The sequence below is a fragment of the Malus domestica genome, chromosome 12 (assembly GCF_042453785.1).
Source record: "Malus domestica chromosome 12, GDT2T_hap1".
Classification (NCBI taxonomy): Eukaryota; Viridiplantae; Streptophyta; class Magnoliopsida; order Rosales; family Rosaceae; genus Malus; species Malus domestica.
In genome coordinates, this window is record NC_091672.1 from 28,376,265 (window position 1) to 28,392,973 (window position 16,709).

Below are 16,709 nucleotides of genomic sequence, written 5' to 3' on the forward strand. Positions count from 1 at the left end.
TTTATAAAGATATATTTGTGTAATTATCCCCTAAACATTTTAATATATCAAATTGGTCCTCTTTGACTACCCAATCAGGATCCAAAACATTGGATCCCTTTCTTTCTGAAGTGGCCACGTGGCAGCCCCCCTCCACTCTTCTCTTTTCTCTCTCTTTTCTCCCGTGACTCCCTTCTTCTTTTCTTCTTCTTTCTGTTTTCTTTTCTTTTTCTTCTGTCTCCCTCTCGGCTCGCTCTCTCATATCTCCCTCATCTATCTTCTCTGCACCACAGCACGCACGCACCCATCTCCCTGCGCGAGGAACATCACCATCACCATCTCGTCCTCATGGCCGCGCTCCACGCCCTTCGGCACCACCGGCCGTGTCAAAGGCGTTATGTTGACTCACCGCAATTTCATCGCCCTCATGGCCGCGCTCCACGCCCTTCGGCGTAAACCTGACCCGACCCTACCCGACGGCCAAGGCGTGTTGCTGTTCACGTGCCTCTGTTCCACGTGTTTGGGTTCTTCGTGGTTGTTCGGGGCGGTGGCTACGGGCGAGACCTTGGTTTTGATGGAGCTCTCTGGTTCGTCTTCGACTCGAAGATAACAAGTTTTCAGGTGAGATTCCATTGAAATTCAGCACTCTGACCGACATCACATATGTTGATTACCTCTTGCATGCGTGAAATTTGAACCTTATATGTGAAATTTAAGTTCAAAATCGTGTTTTCGCAAGGTTTTTGGGACAAAATCGGCTCAGGAATAGGCACACCATTTCCGGCGTTCTTCTCTGATTGCACCGTTAAAAAAATATCGCGATATTTTAACGAAAACCATTCGGATACCTATTTAAATATCCATTGCGCAAAAAACTGATAATATCGGCGATATTTTGCCGATATTATCGGCATTTTCTTCCATGGTCTTGATAAATATATGAACAAAATTAATTTTGTCTATTATATAAAAGAATTTGGTTGTCTACATTTATTTTGGAACCCTTTACTCTTTTAAATTTCGTCCCTCCCCCAGAAATTAGTTCAGTTTAAGATAGTTCGATACAACAAAGACACGTTAGTAAGTGGATGCCACATGTTGTATTTTAGAGAGGCTACAGAGACAATGTGGCTTTTTGGGTGCATAAGATTTTAGTCTCCCTAAAGTTCATACATGATTACTTACACGCACACTTGAGTTCACTCGCTCGCCAAGATCCACTATGGCCATACCAGCACCTCTCTCAGTTCTCCAATCTCAATGCTTTCCTTTTCCGCTTCCTCAATCTTCCGCCGCGATCTCACACTGACTAATTGTTGGAAGTTTGAGTAGAAATTTCCTTGTCCCACATTGGCCATTCCCAAAAGAGTTTATCACTTTATAAGGCTTTGTCCTTTAAAGAAAGTAATTGGAGTAATAGGCCTGGAGACTAAAATTGGGCTCACCCTTGGGGTTGGGCTTTGGGGTGTATTAATTATTTGGTAATTAATATATAATTAATTATATATTTAATTGTCAAAAGATGGGCCTTGGGGCTCTTGGGCTCTAATAATTAAATTAATTAATTATTTTCGGAATTAATTAATTATTTTTAATTTCGAATTTAAATTAATTAATTATTTTTTTTTTCCAATAGACTCATCTTTTCAGATGAAGTCTGAAGTGTGAAAACGCAGAAACAAAAACACCCATTTCAGCAGATGTCTCCCAACAGTTGCATCCCTTCCTTATACCTGTTGTGAACAGGTACAATCACATTATATATACATCCATCTGCATGGCATTTACAATATAGAAAAATCATAAATCTCCTCCTGCAATCTTAAACATCCTTACTGAGAGAACCACACTAATATTCACCAGAAGTCTATTTTCCGGTGCTGGAATTTCTGACTTAGATCGTTGAATCCTGGTGGAACAGACGTCCGTAGAACTACAAGCACATAGTAGGGACGAAATTTCTGTTTCAAGATTGTTGGATATAAGTCAACAATCTGTGATAATTTATATATGCTAATAAATAATAAATGCAATAGAAACTAACAGAAAATATGGATCAACAATCTGTGAATGTGAATGGCGCTGTGCCAAAATACTCAGAAAAGCCTGAGAAGTTCAAAGGGTTGGACTTCAAGAGATGGCAACAGAAGATGTTGTTCTTCTTGACAACAATGAATCTCGCTCATGTTGTTAAGGAAGAAGCTCCGAAGTCTAATGAGAATCCAATGACGAGAGAGACTGTCATGGCAATTGAAGCTTGGAATCATTCCGAGTTTTGTTGCAGAAACTATATCCTGAATAGTTTGGATGACAATCTCTACGACATTTATTCTCTGTGCAAGACAGCGAAGGAGTTGTGGGAATCCCTAGAGAAAAAGTATAAGATTGATGATGCCGGTTCAAAGAAATTTGTTATCGGTAAGTTTCTCAAATATACAATGGTGGATTCCAAATCTGTTGTTTCTCAGGTCGAAGAAATCCAGAAGTTGATCTATGAATTGCATTCTGAGGGATGCGAGATCAATGAGCATTTCCAAGTTGGGGCGATAATCGAGAAATTGCCAACTTCCTGGAATGACTTCAAAATTTATCTCAAGCACAAGCGTCGTGAGATGAATATGGAGGATTTGATTCTGAGGCTACGTGTGGAAGAAGACCACAGAAAGGCAGACCGTTCTGGAGGGTTTGCAGCCATTGAAGCCAATGCGAATTATGTTGAAGGAGGAAACTCCAAGGCTAAGCCGAAAAAGAATAAGGCTCTTGCTCCGAAAACCAAGCAGTTTGTGCAATCTGCCCTTGCTCCTAAAGGCAAGAATCTGAAGAAGATTAAGGGCGCCTGCTATGTGTGTGGCAAATCTGGTCACAAGGCACAAGATTGTTATCATCGCAAGGATGGAAATCATGGCCACGGAAACAACAACAACCATGCTAACATGGCAACCACCGATGAAGAATTGGCTGCTGTTGTGTCCGAGGTTAACATGGTCTCAAATGTGAGTGAATGGTTGATGGATACTGGTGCTACAAAGCACATATGCGCTGACAGAAATCTGTTCACAGAATATCACCCTGCTGCCCTTGGAGAAAAGCTGTATATGGGCAATTCTGCCACATCTATTGTGGAGGGATATGGCAAGGTGGTACTCAAATTCACATCTGGGAAAAGTTTGACCTTGCTGAATGTGCTGCATGTTCCTGAAATGAGGAGGAACTTGGTTTCTGGACCAATTCTAATTGCTAAGGGTTTTAAACTTGTAATGGAATCCAACAAACTTGTACTTACCAAGGGTGGGATGTTTGTTGGAAAGGGTTATGTGGCTGATGGCCTTGTGAAACTCAATGTAATTGTCATTGATGATGCTAATAAAATAAATGCTTCTACTTATATTGTTGAGTCTTCTAATATTTGGCATGCAAGATTAGGACATGTTAATTTTCGTTCCATGCATAGAATGGTTAAATTAGACTTATTACCTAAATTCGAAATTGATTTTAATCATAAGTGTGAAACATGTACTGAATCGAAATTTGCTAAGCAAACGAGAAAGTCAATTCTGGAAAGATCAAATGAATTACTTGGATTAATTCATAGTGATCTTTGTGACTTTAAATCCACACCAACTCGTGGAGGAAAGAATTACTATGTCACTTTTATTGATGATTGCAGTAAGTATTGCTATGTTTATTTGATTCATAGCAAGGACGAAGCTTTGAATATGTTTAAGACATATAAAGCCGAAGTTGAAAATCAACTTGAGAGAAAAATCAAAGCACTTAGATCTGATAGAGGAGGAGAGTATGAGTCTACTGCCTTCTCAGATTTTTGTGCACAACATGGAATTATACATCAAACAACAGCTCCATACACACCACAACAAAATGGTGTTGCCGAAAGAAAAAATAGAACATTCAAAGATATGATTAATTCCATGTTAAATAGTTCTGGGCTTCCACACAGTTTGTGGGGTGAAGCTTTGCTTACTGCAAATTCCATATTGAATAAGGTTCCTCTAAAAAGGATTGACGAGTCACCTTATGAGATATGGAAAGGACATAAACCCACTTATAAAACCCTCAAAGTGTGGGGTTGCTTAGCAAAGGTGCAAGTTCCGTTACCAAAAAGAACGAAACTAGGACCTAAAACTATTGATTGCGTATTCATTGGATATGCAAATAATAGTGCTGCTTATAGGTTCCTTGTTGTGAAATCTTCGATTTCTGACATACATGTTAACACTATATTAGAATCAGCGGATGCAGAATTCTTTGAGGATATATTCCCTTACAAAGAAAAGGAATCTGGTTCTAATACAAAGAGGGTTCATGATCATCGTCATGATGAAGCCTCTTCTTCTGGTGTCCAAGGAAATGATGTGGAACCAAGAAGAGGAAAAAGAATCAAAGTTTCTAAAAACTTTGGACCAGATTTCATTTCTTTCTTGTCCGAGAATGAACCTAGAACTTTTAAAGAAGCAATGTCTTCTTCTGAGGCTCCTTTATGGAAGGAAGCAATTAAAAGTGAAATGGAATCCATTATGGAAAATAACACATGGGAATTGGTTGAATTACCTCCCGGTAGTAAACCAATTGGTCATAAATGGATTTTCAAGAAGAAACTCAAGGCGGATGGAACCATTGACAAGTTCAAGGCACGTTTAGTAGCCAAAGGTTATCGCCAAAAAGAAGGTTTGGATTATTTCGACACCTATTCTCCAGTTTCTCGCATAACGTCAATTAGGACGTTAATAGCGATTGCGGCTGTATACAACTTTGATATCCATCAAATGGATGTAAAAACAGCATTTTTAAATGGAGAACTAGATGAAGAAATATACATGGAACAACCTGAAGGGTTTGTGCTTAAAGGACAAGAAAGCAAAGTGTGCAAATTAGTTAAGTCATTATATGGACTTAAACAAGCACCAAAACAATGGCACGAGAAGTTTGATCATACTTTGTTGACACATGGGTTCAAAATAAATGAATCTGATAAATGTGTCTACATTAAGGGTAATGATAAAACTTGTGTTATTGTCTGCTTGTATGTGGATGATATGCTCATAATGGGAAGCAATAAAGATGTAATAAACAAAACAAAGAAAATGTTGAATTCAAGTTTTGACATGAAAGACTTAGGTCAAGCCGATGTCATTTTAGGAATTCAAATTAAGAGAAATAGTGAAGGATATGTCCTTACACAATCCCATTATGCAGAAAAAATATTACGAAGGTTTGGTCAATTTGACTGCAAACCTGCTGCGACTCCTTTTGATGCTGGATGCAAGTTGGAGAAAAATAAAGGCGATGCCAAATCTCAACTTGAATATTCTCAAGTAATTGGAAGTCTAATGTACTTGATGAATTCAACTAGGCCCGACTTAGCTTATGCAGTAAGTAGGCTTAGTAGATATACAAGTAATCCGGCACAAGAGCATTGGGATGCTTTAGTAAGAGTGTTAAGGTATTTGAAAAATACACTTGACTACGGATTACACTACACAAAATATCCACCTGTTGTAGAAGGCTTCAGTGATGCCAATTGGATTTCTGACACTACAGAATCCAAGTCGACAAGTGGATATGTTTTTACCTTGGGAGGTGCAGCGATATCTTGGAAATCCTCTAAACAGAAATGTATAGCTCGGTCCACCATGGAGTCCGAGTTTATAGCTTTAGACTTGGCTGGCGAAGAAGCCGAGTGGCTCAAACATTTTCTGGAGGATATTCCAATGTGGCCAAAGCCGGTAACGGCTATATGTATACATTGTGATAGTATGGCCGCCCAATCAAGGGCCAAAAGTCATGTATACAATGGGAAGTCACGTCACATCAGACGTCGACACAATACTCTTAAGAAGATGCTCTCCAATGGAATAATATCCATTGATTATGTGAAGTCAAAGGAAAATATAGCTGATCCTTTGACAAAAGGCCTACCAAGAGAGCAAATATTATTTACATCGAGGGGAATGGGTCTTAAGCCAATTCAATGAATCGAACTGGGCGGAAACCTAACCTAGCTGATTGGAGATCCCATGGTCTAGGTTCAATAGGCAAACTGGTTGAGTTTGATTCAAAAGTTGAACACACAACTTACCCATTCTTATGATAAAATGTGTGTTGTCTGTTGACGTTTGAGGGGTTATGTTTTATACATTTAATGACATTAATATCTTGTTATCAAGAGGAATATGGCAGACTATTCTTAATTAATGTCACCTATATAGGAGTAAATGGGGCCACATTTATGAGAATTGACATGGCTAAATTCTCTAAAGCTCCTACGAAATCCGGGATCTGTTCAGGGCCAAAATGAACACAACCGTATGAATTGACGTGTGGCAGCCATGATATGTGTGTAGCATATTGTCTTGGTTTACTACTGCGGTGAACAGTTCAAGATCTTCCACATCCACTGCATCACCAAGTAAACCCGATATGTTTTCACTAGGGTAAGTTCAAGTCCAAAAGACACTTCACCGGATGCATATTATGACTATTCTCTCTCAGTTTTAGGCAGCCTAGTCACACATTTGCATTTACATTTGCATTCAAATGTGGGGTCATTGTTGGAGTTTGAATGAAATTTCAACTCAAATGTGGGGTATTGTTGGAAGTTTGAGTAGAAATTTCCTTGTCCCACATTGGCCATTCCCAAAAGAGTTTATCACTTTATAAGGCTTTGTCCTTTAAAGAAAGTAATTGGAGTAATAGGCCTGGAGACTAAAATTGGGCTCACCCTTGGGGTTGGGCTTTGGGGTGTATTAATTATTTGGTAATTAATATATAATTAATTATATATTTAATTGTCAAAAGATGGGCCTTGGGGCTCTTGGGCTCTAATAATTAAATTAATTAATTATTTTCGGAATTAATTAATTATTTTTAATTTCGAATTTAAATTAATTAATTATTTATTTTTTCCAACAGACTCATCTTTTCAGATGAAGTCTGAAGTGTGAAAACGCAGAAACAAAAACACCCATTTCAGCATATGTCTCCCAACAGTTGCATCCCTTCCTTATACCTGTTGTGAACAGGTACAATCACATTATATATACATCCATCTGCATGACATTTACAATATAGAAAAATCATAAATCTCCTCCTGCAATCTTAAACATCCTTACTGAGAGAACCACACTAATATTCGCCAGAAGTCTATTTTCCGGTGCTGGAATTTCTGACTTAGATCGTTGAATCCTGGTGGAACAGACGTCCGTAGAACTACAAGCACAGAGTAGGGACGAAATTTCTGTTTCAAGGACATTGCGGTACGCAAGCCTCGATCTTAAAGTTGTCTGTTTTATAATTCATATTCTAGTTTATATTCTGTTAGTTTCTATTGCATTTATTATTTATTAGCATATATAAATTATCACAGATTGTTGACTTATATCCAACACTAATCACACAACATTGCAATCTATTCCTCCCCTGAGTAACTCTATCCGGCGAAGGCTTTCATGATGGTTTTGGATATAAGATGCTCAATAGTTTGAGCGTATTGTATTTGATGTTTATATAGAGATTACAAGTAGTGTTTGAGTGAAGAACAAACTCTTCAAAGCAAACTAAAGATAATATACAGATAATACAAATAGCAAATAATCTATTTAAATTCAAATTCAAACATCATTAACAACCAAAGGATTTGACTGTTTAGAAGTTTTAGCTAAGTCTTCCTTTTGGCTGATTCGGTTTTGATCTTCAGTGAGTGTTGTGGCAGGAAGCTTAGATTTTGAACTTTGTTTATCACACTCCTGCAAGCTGAGCGGTCGCCGGCGAACGGGAAGCTTGGACAGAAGATAATTAAACAGATAAGTAGACAACCCTTTTGTTAGAAGTTTGCAACCTGATCTTGGGTAGCGACGTAGCCCACCTAAAGTTCACGGCGATCACCTTCTCACGGATATAATGGTAGTCCACTTCAATGTGGTGTGTCCGGGCATGGAAAACTAGATTGGAGGCCATGGAAATTGCAGAAATGTTGTCACACCAAACCTTTGGTGGAGAAAGTCGTATATAAAGGTCATTAAATAACTGGCGAAACCATGAAATTGTGACAGCAGTAATAGCAAGTTGGCGATACTCAGACTCTGTGCTTGAACGAGAAACACCTTTTTGTTTCTTGGAACTCTGGGAAACAAGGTTAGAACCAAGAAATATGCAATAGCCTCCAGTTGATATGCGGTCATCTGGATCTCCAGCGTAATCAGAATCGGAAAATGTAGAAAGAGTTAGAGGTCCAGGTTTATAGACAAGACCATGATCAGGTGTAGATTTCAAATAACGAAGAATTCGCTTGACAACAATCCAGTGTGTAGTGGAAGGTTTGTTCATGAACTGGCAAACTTGATTAACAAAGAATGCAATATCTAGACATGTGAATGTGAGATACTGAAGAGCACCTACCATGCTTCTAAACTCAGTAATGTCTAACAGGGGTTCGCCATCGTAGAGACTAAGGCGTTTGCCACTGATTGCAGGTGTGGAAACTGGTTTGCAATAAACCATATTTGTGCGTTTCAGTAAATCCATGATGTACTTAGACTGAGATAAATGCACTTCATTGCCAAACCGATGAACCTCCATGCCCAAAAAATAATTCAAGGGACCAAGATCCTTCATGGAGAAAGTTGTGCCATGTCCCTTATTAAAGTGTTAATGCACTGAATATTGTTTCCTATTATGAGAATATCGTCAACATAGATGAGTAAATAAATTCGAACCAAACCATGATTGTAAACAAAAAGAGAGGAATTTTCTTGAGAAGCCAGGTTGTTGGAGCAGTGGGTGTTGGGGCGCCACGAGGAGTCTGAACATCAAGAGCCATGAGGCAAGCACTGGGAACACGGCCTTCATAGGCAGTGTTCATGCGATTGTAACAGTCTATGGCAGAATGCCCATTTCGGCATCATATTTGGCACCTGAGGGGGGGACGATCAATAGAGGAGGTACCTGCACTGAGAACACTTGGACGTCATTGAGGAGGACCTGCAACATTGCCATTAGGGCGATGAGGGACACAAGCTTGTTCTCCACAGCGTGCAAAACCAGCAGGAGCATGAACCCTACATCTGCGGTTGGCAGCCATGGCAGTTATGGTAGGAACATGAGTATCGCCGAACAAAGTGAATGTGAGATAGCATTTTTTAGCACTTAGGAGCAATGCTTCCAACGCTGCATAAGAAATAGGGGTTTCACGGGCTTGGATGGATTCCACAGTATTTTCATACAAGGATCCAACATTGTTCATGATCATAGCAATCAAATCAACATTAGACATGGGAGCACCAGACAAAGCCAATTGATCAGCCAAAATATTAATTTTATCCAGAAAATTGGCAATACTTGATTGTGAGAAGAAGGTGCATACTGTTCCTGCAAAGCTTTCTAAGTGTCGGCAGCACTAATACACTTGACGACATGCATGACAGAAGGAGAGAGGGAGCTTGTGAGCCACGAAAGCACCATCTGGTATTGCTGAATCCAGGGTTGCATCAGTAAGTTGACCATCATCATCTAGCATAAAAGCAGGTGGACATTTGGACGTTCTGTCAACAAAAGGCATCAGACTTCGACTACAAAGTAAAGGGACAAACTGTGCAAGCCACAAAGGGTAATTGTGATGATCAAGTTTCAAAGGTAGGAAGGTAGAAACATTAATCAGAGGAGTGGCAACGGAAGAGGCCATTAAGTTTTAGAAGTTTGTCATGAGACTGAAGAGAGGATGATACCATATAAGAAATGTGCTCGATAGTTTGAGTGTATTGTATTTGATGTTTATATAGAGATTACAAGTAGTGTTTGACTGAAGAACAAACTCTTCAAAGCAAACTAAAGATAATTTACAGATAAGACAAATAACAAATAATCTATTTAAATTCAAAGTTCATTGAACAGCCAAAGGATTTGACTGTTGGGAAGTTTTAGCTAAGTCTTCCTTTTGACTGATTCGATTTTGATCTTCAGTGAGTGTTGTGCCTGGAAGCTTAGATTTCGAACTTTGTTTATCATTGGAGTCGGATCTTCGCGCGCTCTCCGCCGAAGCCCGCCATCTCTACCCTGCTGTCAAGGACGGTGCTGAGCACGCAATTATAAAGGTGTCAGTCTCCAAACTCTTGTTCTTAATGCTTGAATGCGTGAGAATGTATGTATGCATTGTCATTTGTGAAAATTCAAATGTTTGGTTGACTCGGAGGAAATGAAGGAAATGACTACTGAAGTTAATGGTATTGTGATTTTGGATGCCGAAGCTGAAAGATTGTGAAAAATATAGCAATGGAGTTAAGTAATTACTGTTTCTCGGAATTGAAGCTGAAACGGTATCTGGTATTAGCTAGTTGGGGAAGATAATTATTTAATCAGGAGTAAATTTAGGTTATAAAGTAATGGAATTGGATTATTATTAGAGGAAGGCAGCAAAGTTTGTTTTACTAATTTGTTGATGTAAAACTTGCAGCTTCGTACTTTGTCGAGTCCCGGTGAGATTGCGCGGAATGATAACATACTGAGAATCTTTTTGATGATTTGTGAAGTTAACACTGTGAAGCTGAGTGTTATCGGACTTTCGTGCTTGCAAAAGCTAATATCTCATGACGCTGTTGCTCATTATGCTAATCCCATTACCGTCTTAGAGTTATTATTAGTTTTGCTTTTTCTGACAGCATGCCGAAATGGCTGATGAAAGTGTTCAACTTAAGACATTAAATACATAATTCCATCTTCCTAATACGGACGAGTTTTACATCTTATGTTGAGGCAGTAATTCAAAGTATATGCTATAGCTGAATTTATCCTTTAACATAGATTGGATTAAGGGGGACAATAAGGAAAATGTGAAATGTCATGTGCAAGCCAAGCTTTTTAATATACCATGCAATATCTGCTGGTGTGGAATTCAGCATTGGCTCATTTGATTTAGTTTTTTTGCCCCCGAAGGTTGAAGAGAGGATCTCAGCATTGGCTCATTTGATTTATCAGCCTTCTCACCATGGAATTCCTCTCTTGCTTCTTTAGGACTTCTATTCATACTAGTTTGAGAAGACTCTGAAGTTGAAGACGCCTCTCGAATGCCAACATCATCTTCCTTGGAAATCTTACCTTTCCCCCCTCTTGAGTGTCTGGATTTCTTTTCAGAATCATTCTTAACTGCACTTCACTCTTTTCTTGAATCTTCAACTTAGAAATCCCTAATCTGCGCTTTACTCTTTTCTTGGATCTTCAACTTGGAAATCCCGAATCTCCCCAACCCCACTTCGCCTTTGTCAAAACCCACAACCCCAAAAGCCCTCAAGACCCTCTCAACTTGGAGGCTGAGCAGGTGGAGCTTGTGAATCTGCACTAGACTGCTTAGGTCGAAATCCAGGAAAACATGTCTGAGCGTTTGGTAGGGAAGCTGGTGATTACTTGAACCTGCAATAGACTACATGAGCATTGGAAATCTTCTCGCTTTCAGTCAACTTCTTGAGATGCCCCTTTCCAAGGCGTAATGGATAAATAATCACCATTTTCCTCAGGCTTTGAGCATCCTCAAGGATAAACCTTATGAACTCGATTTGGTTGGACCCGTAGAAGTGTCGATTAAGGTCTACGGTTACGTCCTTAAGCTGAGACAGGAAAGGAAGCTTGCTTGACCTCCAGTATTCCATAGTAAGACCTGAACACTGAGAAGGAAGCAGGTAGATCAATTGCAAAGTTCCAAAAACATATCAAGAAACTAATGATAACTGTCAAACCGAACATTTTACTTACTTCATTTAGAAGGCAACGGGGCGGCGTCGAAGACTTCACGTCCAAGATAGTTAAATTAGGCATTGCCCTAAGAATAGGGACCAATGCCAACACCAATTCAATACTAAAGTTTCCAATTTTCATAGAGAAATCAAAAACGTTCTCTAAAGGTGGTATTCCTTTCTTAAACAAAGCCTGCAGTTTATTTAAAAAGAAGAATTAAACATCTCACTCTAAATTATGTTTCATATAACACTTAGCCAGAAGAGTAGTGTCTTTACCTTGATGGTATTGTGATTTAGAGTTAAAGCTTTAACCCGGTGCACGCTGGTAAGGAAGTCAACTGCCTTCACATCAGGTGACAGATCTCTACGTATGACATCGGCCAAAGAAAGCTCGGCCCTTTCTAAGGTCCCGAACTGGTGGTTGACAGTAATCCCATCCCACTCCAAATTCTTAATATCTGAAGCAAATATGCTTACTGTTGTACACCACTCCGAACGCCAATCTATGCGTACATCTTTAAGCTTATGACCGATGATTTTCAGTCGACGAACTGTCCAACTGTTGCTCGAAATACTAAATGATTTTAGTGATGAGCTCTCAATGGTGATATCACCTACCCCATTCGCTAGATGGATCCTACTGATATCAAGGTCAAGTATTTCAACCTTGCACCTTAAAGCATTTTCGATCCACGAAATAAACCGACGTCCTACCCCCTCACAAATGCATGGGGTTTCATTTCCAAAAATATGTTCACGGACGTCGAATCTAATACCAAAGTGAAGGATTCTGCTCTTCCCACGATGGTCTAAGAACCTATCCACAGAATTTGACCACTTATCACAAGTTGATATATCAACTTTGGACAAATCCAATCTGAAACTGGGAGTTGACAAATGGAGCTCCCTGCAGCGTTTGGATAAACTCCCAAAGCGAGAGAGGTCTCCAAATTGAAGCAACGAAAGGATTCTATGAGTAATGTCGTCTGGAAGACTACTCAGCCTATCCACCCTAAACTCTAGACTAACTCTCGGAACTTTTTCACTACTCTTACTTGCCCTACAAGTCTCCATTACAGAGAGAATGAGAGATTTTAGCAGATATATATACGATATATTTGGCTCTCCTTTTACCTGCTCGACAAAAAGTTGAATATCAGAGTGCGGAACAAACAAGACTACAAAATAATAGGAATTTTATTGAACAAATTGAGAATGCCGAAACGGCTACAAAAACCCTAGAGACTACATTGTGAATGACTTGATTTCAAACTAAATTCCAAGCTCTATTTATAGAGCAATAAACCTAAGAAACCCTAATACACAAATGCCAAAAATACCCTACTACAAAATCAAATCAAATCTCCAATTAATTTCCTAAATAAACCTAATAAATTCCAACACCCCCCGTCAAACTCATGGTGGTACACGTCATGAGGTTGCCAACAAGCAGATGCGGTTGCAAGACTTCATTATGCTAATTTCCGATGCCAATTTCAATATGGAATTTCACCGGTGCCAATGCAAGATTCCAATGCCAGTGCCAGTGCAAGATTTCCATGCCAATGCCAGTGCAAGATTTCCATGCCAATTGCGAACTTTCGAACCAACTTCATGACAAACTGATACGCAGCGGACAAACGGATGAACAAATTGATACCCATCTAGAACAGATTAAATTCCGAAGAATCAAACCTGCTCTGATACCAAGTTGAATATCAGAGTGCGGAACAAACAAGACTACAAAATAATAGGAATTTTATTGAACAAATTGAGAATGCCGAAACGGCTACAAAAACCTTAGAGACTACATTGTGAATGACTTGATTTCAAATGAATAACAAAGCACCCTATTTATAATAAACTAACCCTAATCTCTAACAAAACCTAATTCTAACGTGCTAAGCCCAAAATACCAAACATTAAAATAAACTAAATAATAATATTTTCCAACACCCCCGTCAAACTTATGGCGGTACACGACATGAGTTTGCCAACAGAAGATGTGGATGCAAAACTCCAAATTCCAGTGCTAATGTCAATGCCAATGCAGATGTAGATGCCGATGCAAATTCCGATGCCGAACAAACAAAAAAAAAAATCCAACCAAATATACCATATTTCTTTCTTTCTTCTCTTTTCTTCTGGGCGAAACCGATTGCAGCAGACAAGGCTTGCAAAACCAATTGCAGCAAGCTTCAAAACTTCTAGTGCAAAGTCAACCTGCAGAAGGGGACTTCATAGGGTTGTGATAGATCCGACTGGTAGGAGTCGGTGCGGGTACCGTGAACAGGTGGATGTAGGAGCGGAGATGCGGAGATGGTGGTGCGGGTTGTCTGGACATATTGCAGTGCGGTGGTGGTGACAAGAATGGCTTCGACTACGGATGAGCGGAAGACGACGGACGAAACTAATACCCAGTAAACTGACAAACAAAACTGATACAAACAAATGGACACTAATCAAGAACAGATTAAATCCCAAAGGATCAAACCTGCTCTGATACCAAGTTGAATATCAGAGTGCGGAACAAACAAGACTACAAAATAATAGGAATTTTATTGAACAAATTGAGAATGCCGAAACGGCTACAAAAACCCTAGAGACTACATTGTGAATGACTTGATTTCAAACTAAATTCCAAGCTCTATTTATAGAGCAATAAACCTAAGAAACCCTAATACACAAATGCCAAAAATACCCTACTACAAAATCAAATCAAATCTCCAATTAATTTCCTAAATAAACCTAATAAATTCCAACACAAAATAACACAGTATAAGGATACCTTTGCTAGCCGGAGGAGAGACACAGAGAGAAAGAAGAGAGGGGACGAAAAGCTTACCTTTGCTTAACAGCGGCCAGAGGGTGAAGACGGTAAGCTTGTTTTGAAGGATTTGCGATGAGCTTTACACTTCGTTTTGCAAGAAAAAAGATAAGAAAATATGCTTCGAGAGGGGTTGTCTTTCAGGAGTTAAAAAGTCAAAGGTGAATAAATAATAAATATGCATTAAATAATATTAAATAATATAAAATAATATATATATATATATTAAATAATATAAAATATTACTATACATGTATTAATTAATATAATATTATAATTCCTTAATTATCTTGTTTTTTAATCCGACACTACATTAAATGATTCGCTAAGTTAGTCCAGCTTAGTTTAGTTTAAACCAGTGGTGAAGCTACAAAAGGTTTGAGACGGGTGGCCGCTCATCATCCTCTCATTGGAAATCAAGCTCAGGAACAACAGTCCACCTCTCTGATGTCATCGAAAAACCTGCAAGGTGAAGTCATGGCTGCTGTAGGCTGCATATCTTTGTAGCAGCCGCGTTTTCTTTTGTTATAAACAAGTCCGTGAAAATGACGATCATTTCGTTTGCCTTTAAAACTGTAAAAATAATAAATGTTGGATGACGTCGTTTGGGCATAATAAATAACAAAAAAATAAACACAAGGGGGGCCACTCGTCCCAATTAACCCTCACATATTCACTTCCCCAATTCCTACCCCCACTGTCGTGCCTTGTGCCTTTTTTAAATTTAAATAATCAATTCCTAATTTAACATAAATGTTTGCTCAATTGACTTTCTTTATAAGAATTATAATGTAATATGGGTATTGATTATTGATATGAATCATATGATTATTGATATGAATCATATAATTATTGATGAATAAGTGGATATGTTTGTTCCCGCTTCCTCAATTCTTCCACCATGATCTCACACTGACTAATCACGCAACGCTGCAATCCATTCCTTCCCCGAGGAACTCTATCCGGCAATGGCTTTCACGGCGGTTTTGGAGTCGGATCTTCGCGCGCTCTCCGCCGAAGCCCGCTGTCGCTACCCTGCCGTCAAGGACGGCACTGAGCACGCAATTATCAAGGTGTCATTCTCCAAACTCCTGTTCTTAATGCTTGAATGCGTGAGAATGTATGTATGCTTTGTCATTGGTGAAAATTCAAATGTTTGGTTGACTCGGAGGAAATGAAGGAAATGACTACTGAAGTTAATGGTATTGTGATTTTTGGATGCCGAAGCTGAAAGAGTTACTGTGGAAAGTACTTACTGTTTCTCGGAATTGAAGCTGAAACGGTATCTGGTATTAGCTAGTTGGGGAAGATAATTATTTAGCCAGGAGTAAACTTAGGTTACAAAGTAATGGAATTGGACTATTATTAGAGGAAAGCAGCAAAGTTTGTTTTATTAATTTGTTGATGTAAAACTTGCAGCTTCGTACTTTGTCGAGTCCCGGTGAGATTGCGCAGAATGATAGCATACTGAGAATCTTTTTGATGGTTTGTGAAGTTAATGTTGGATAGTGGCCAAATTAGTGGCCAAGTAGACAACAAGTCAAATGTCTTTCGGCTAGTAAACTAAACAAAGAAAAGTTTAGTGTACATCATCATGAGTAAAGACACAATGATGATGTTTGTTAAAAAGAAAAATGAAGGTTATGGTCCTTTACTTTGGATTTTTTATCGGATGCTTTTATATGGATAAAGGTTGTAGCCGAATGTGGGAGAGATGGGGGAGCGGCATCAGATGAGAGCCATACCAAGGAAAGCGTTCGGCTCCCCCATTTGAAACAGTGCTGCTCATTCCCATTTGTTTGTAATCCCCCTTTGTTAGTTATCCCTAATCAAAGATGTTGCTGCTACATGTTGTGTAGCTTTTGGAAGATATGGTATCTGATGTTTGTCCATCTTCTCCAATTGTTCAGTGAGAGCTATTGGATGTACGTGGGATTTGGGTTTAAGAGTTAAAACTCTATTTGTAATCTCCTTTTGAATTAGTGGAATTTCCTCGCCGTCTCGGAACGGAACGTAGGCTTACGCCGAACTAGTATAAATCCTTGTGTCATTTGGATTATTTGTCTTATCATATTTTGACGTTGTAACTTATTGGTTTCATATTTGACGTTCCGCACAACAGTTAAAACTGTGAAGCTGAGTGTTATCGGACTTTGGTGATT

At 39.0% G+C, this 16,709-nt stretch overlaps 1 protein-coding gene across 2 annotated transcripts; it reads right to left on the reverse strand.

Annotated features, from left to right (window-relative positions):
- Positions 1-10,576: 10,576 nt before the first annotated feature.
- On the reverse strand, positions 10,577-14,685 carry LOC139190120 (F-box/FBD/LRR-repeat protein At5g53840-like). Of its 2 annotated transcripts, none has more exons than XM_070809899.1 (4): positions 14,566-14,685; positions 11,997-14,158; positions 11,737-11,910; positions 10,577-11,648 (listed from the first exon to the last, which is right to left on the reverse strand). In XM_070809899.1, exons 2-4 carry the CDS (start codon positions 12,792-12,794, stop codon positions 11,388-11,390), a joined length of 1,233 nt encoding a protein of 410 aa, XP_070666000.1. In that variant the 5' UTR covers positions 12,795-14,158; positions 14,566-14,685; the 3' UTR covers positions 10,577-11,387. The 2 variants fall into 2 exon arrangements, with proteins under 2 accessions (XP_070666000.1, XP_070665999.1); XM_070809898.1 differs by having other exon boundaries at positions 11,997-14,214; positions 14,566-14,683.
- Positions 14,686-16,709: the final 2,024 nt, after the last annotated feature.

Coding starts and splice junctions, on each gene's coding strand:
- LOC139190120 (XM_070809899.1), bottom strand. CDS start 12,794: ATGGAGACTTGTAGGGCAAGTAAGAGTAGTGAAAAAGTTCCGAGAGTT. Junction 11,911..11,996: donor TAAATCACAATACCATCAAG/GTAAAGACACTA, acceptor AATAAACTGCAG/GCTTTGTTTAAGAAAGGAAT. Junction 11,649..11,736: donor CCCGTTGCCTTCTAAATGAA/GTAAGTAAAATG, acceptor CTTCCTTCTCAG/TGTTCAGGTCTTACTATGGA.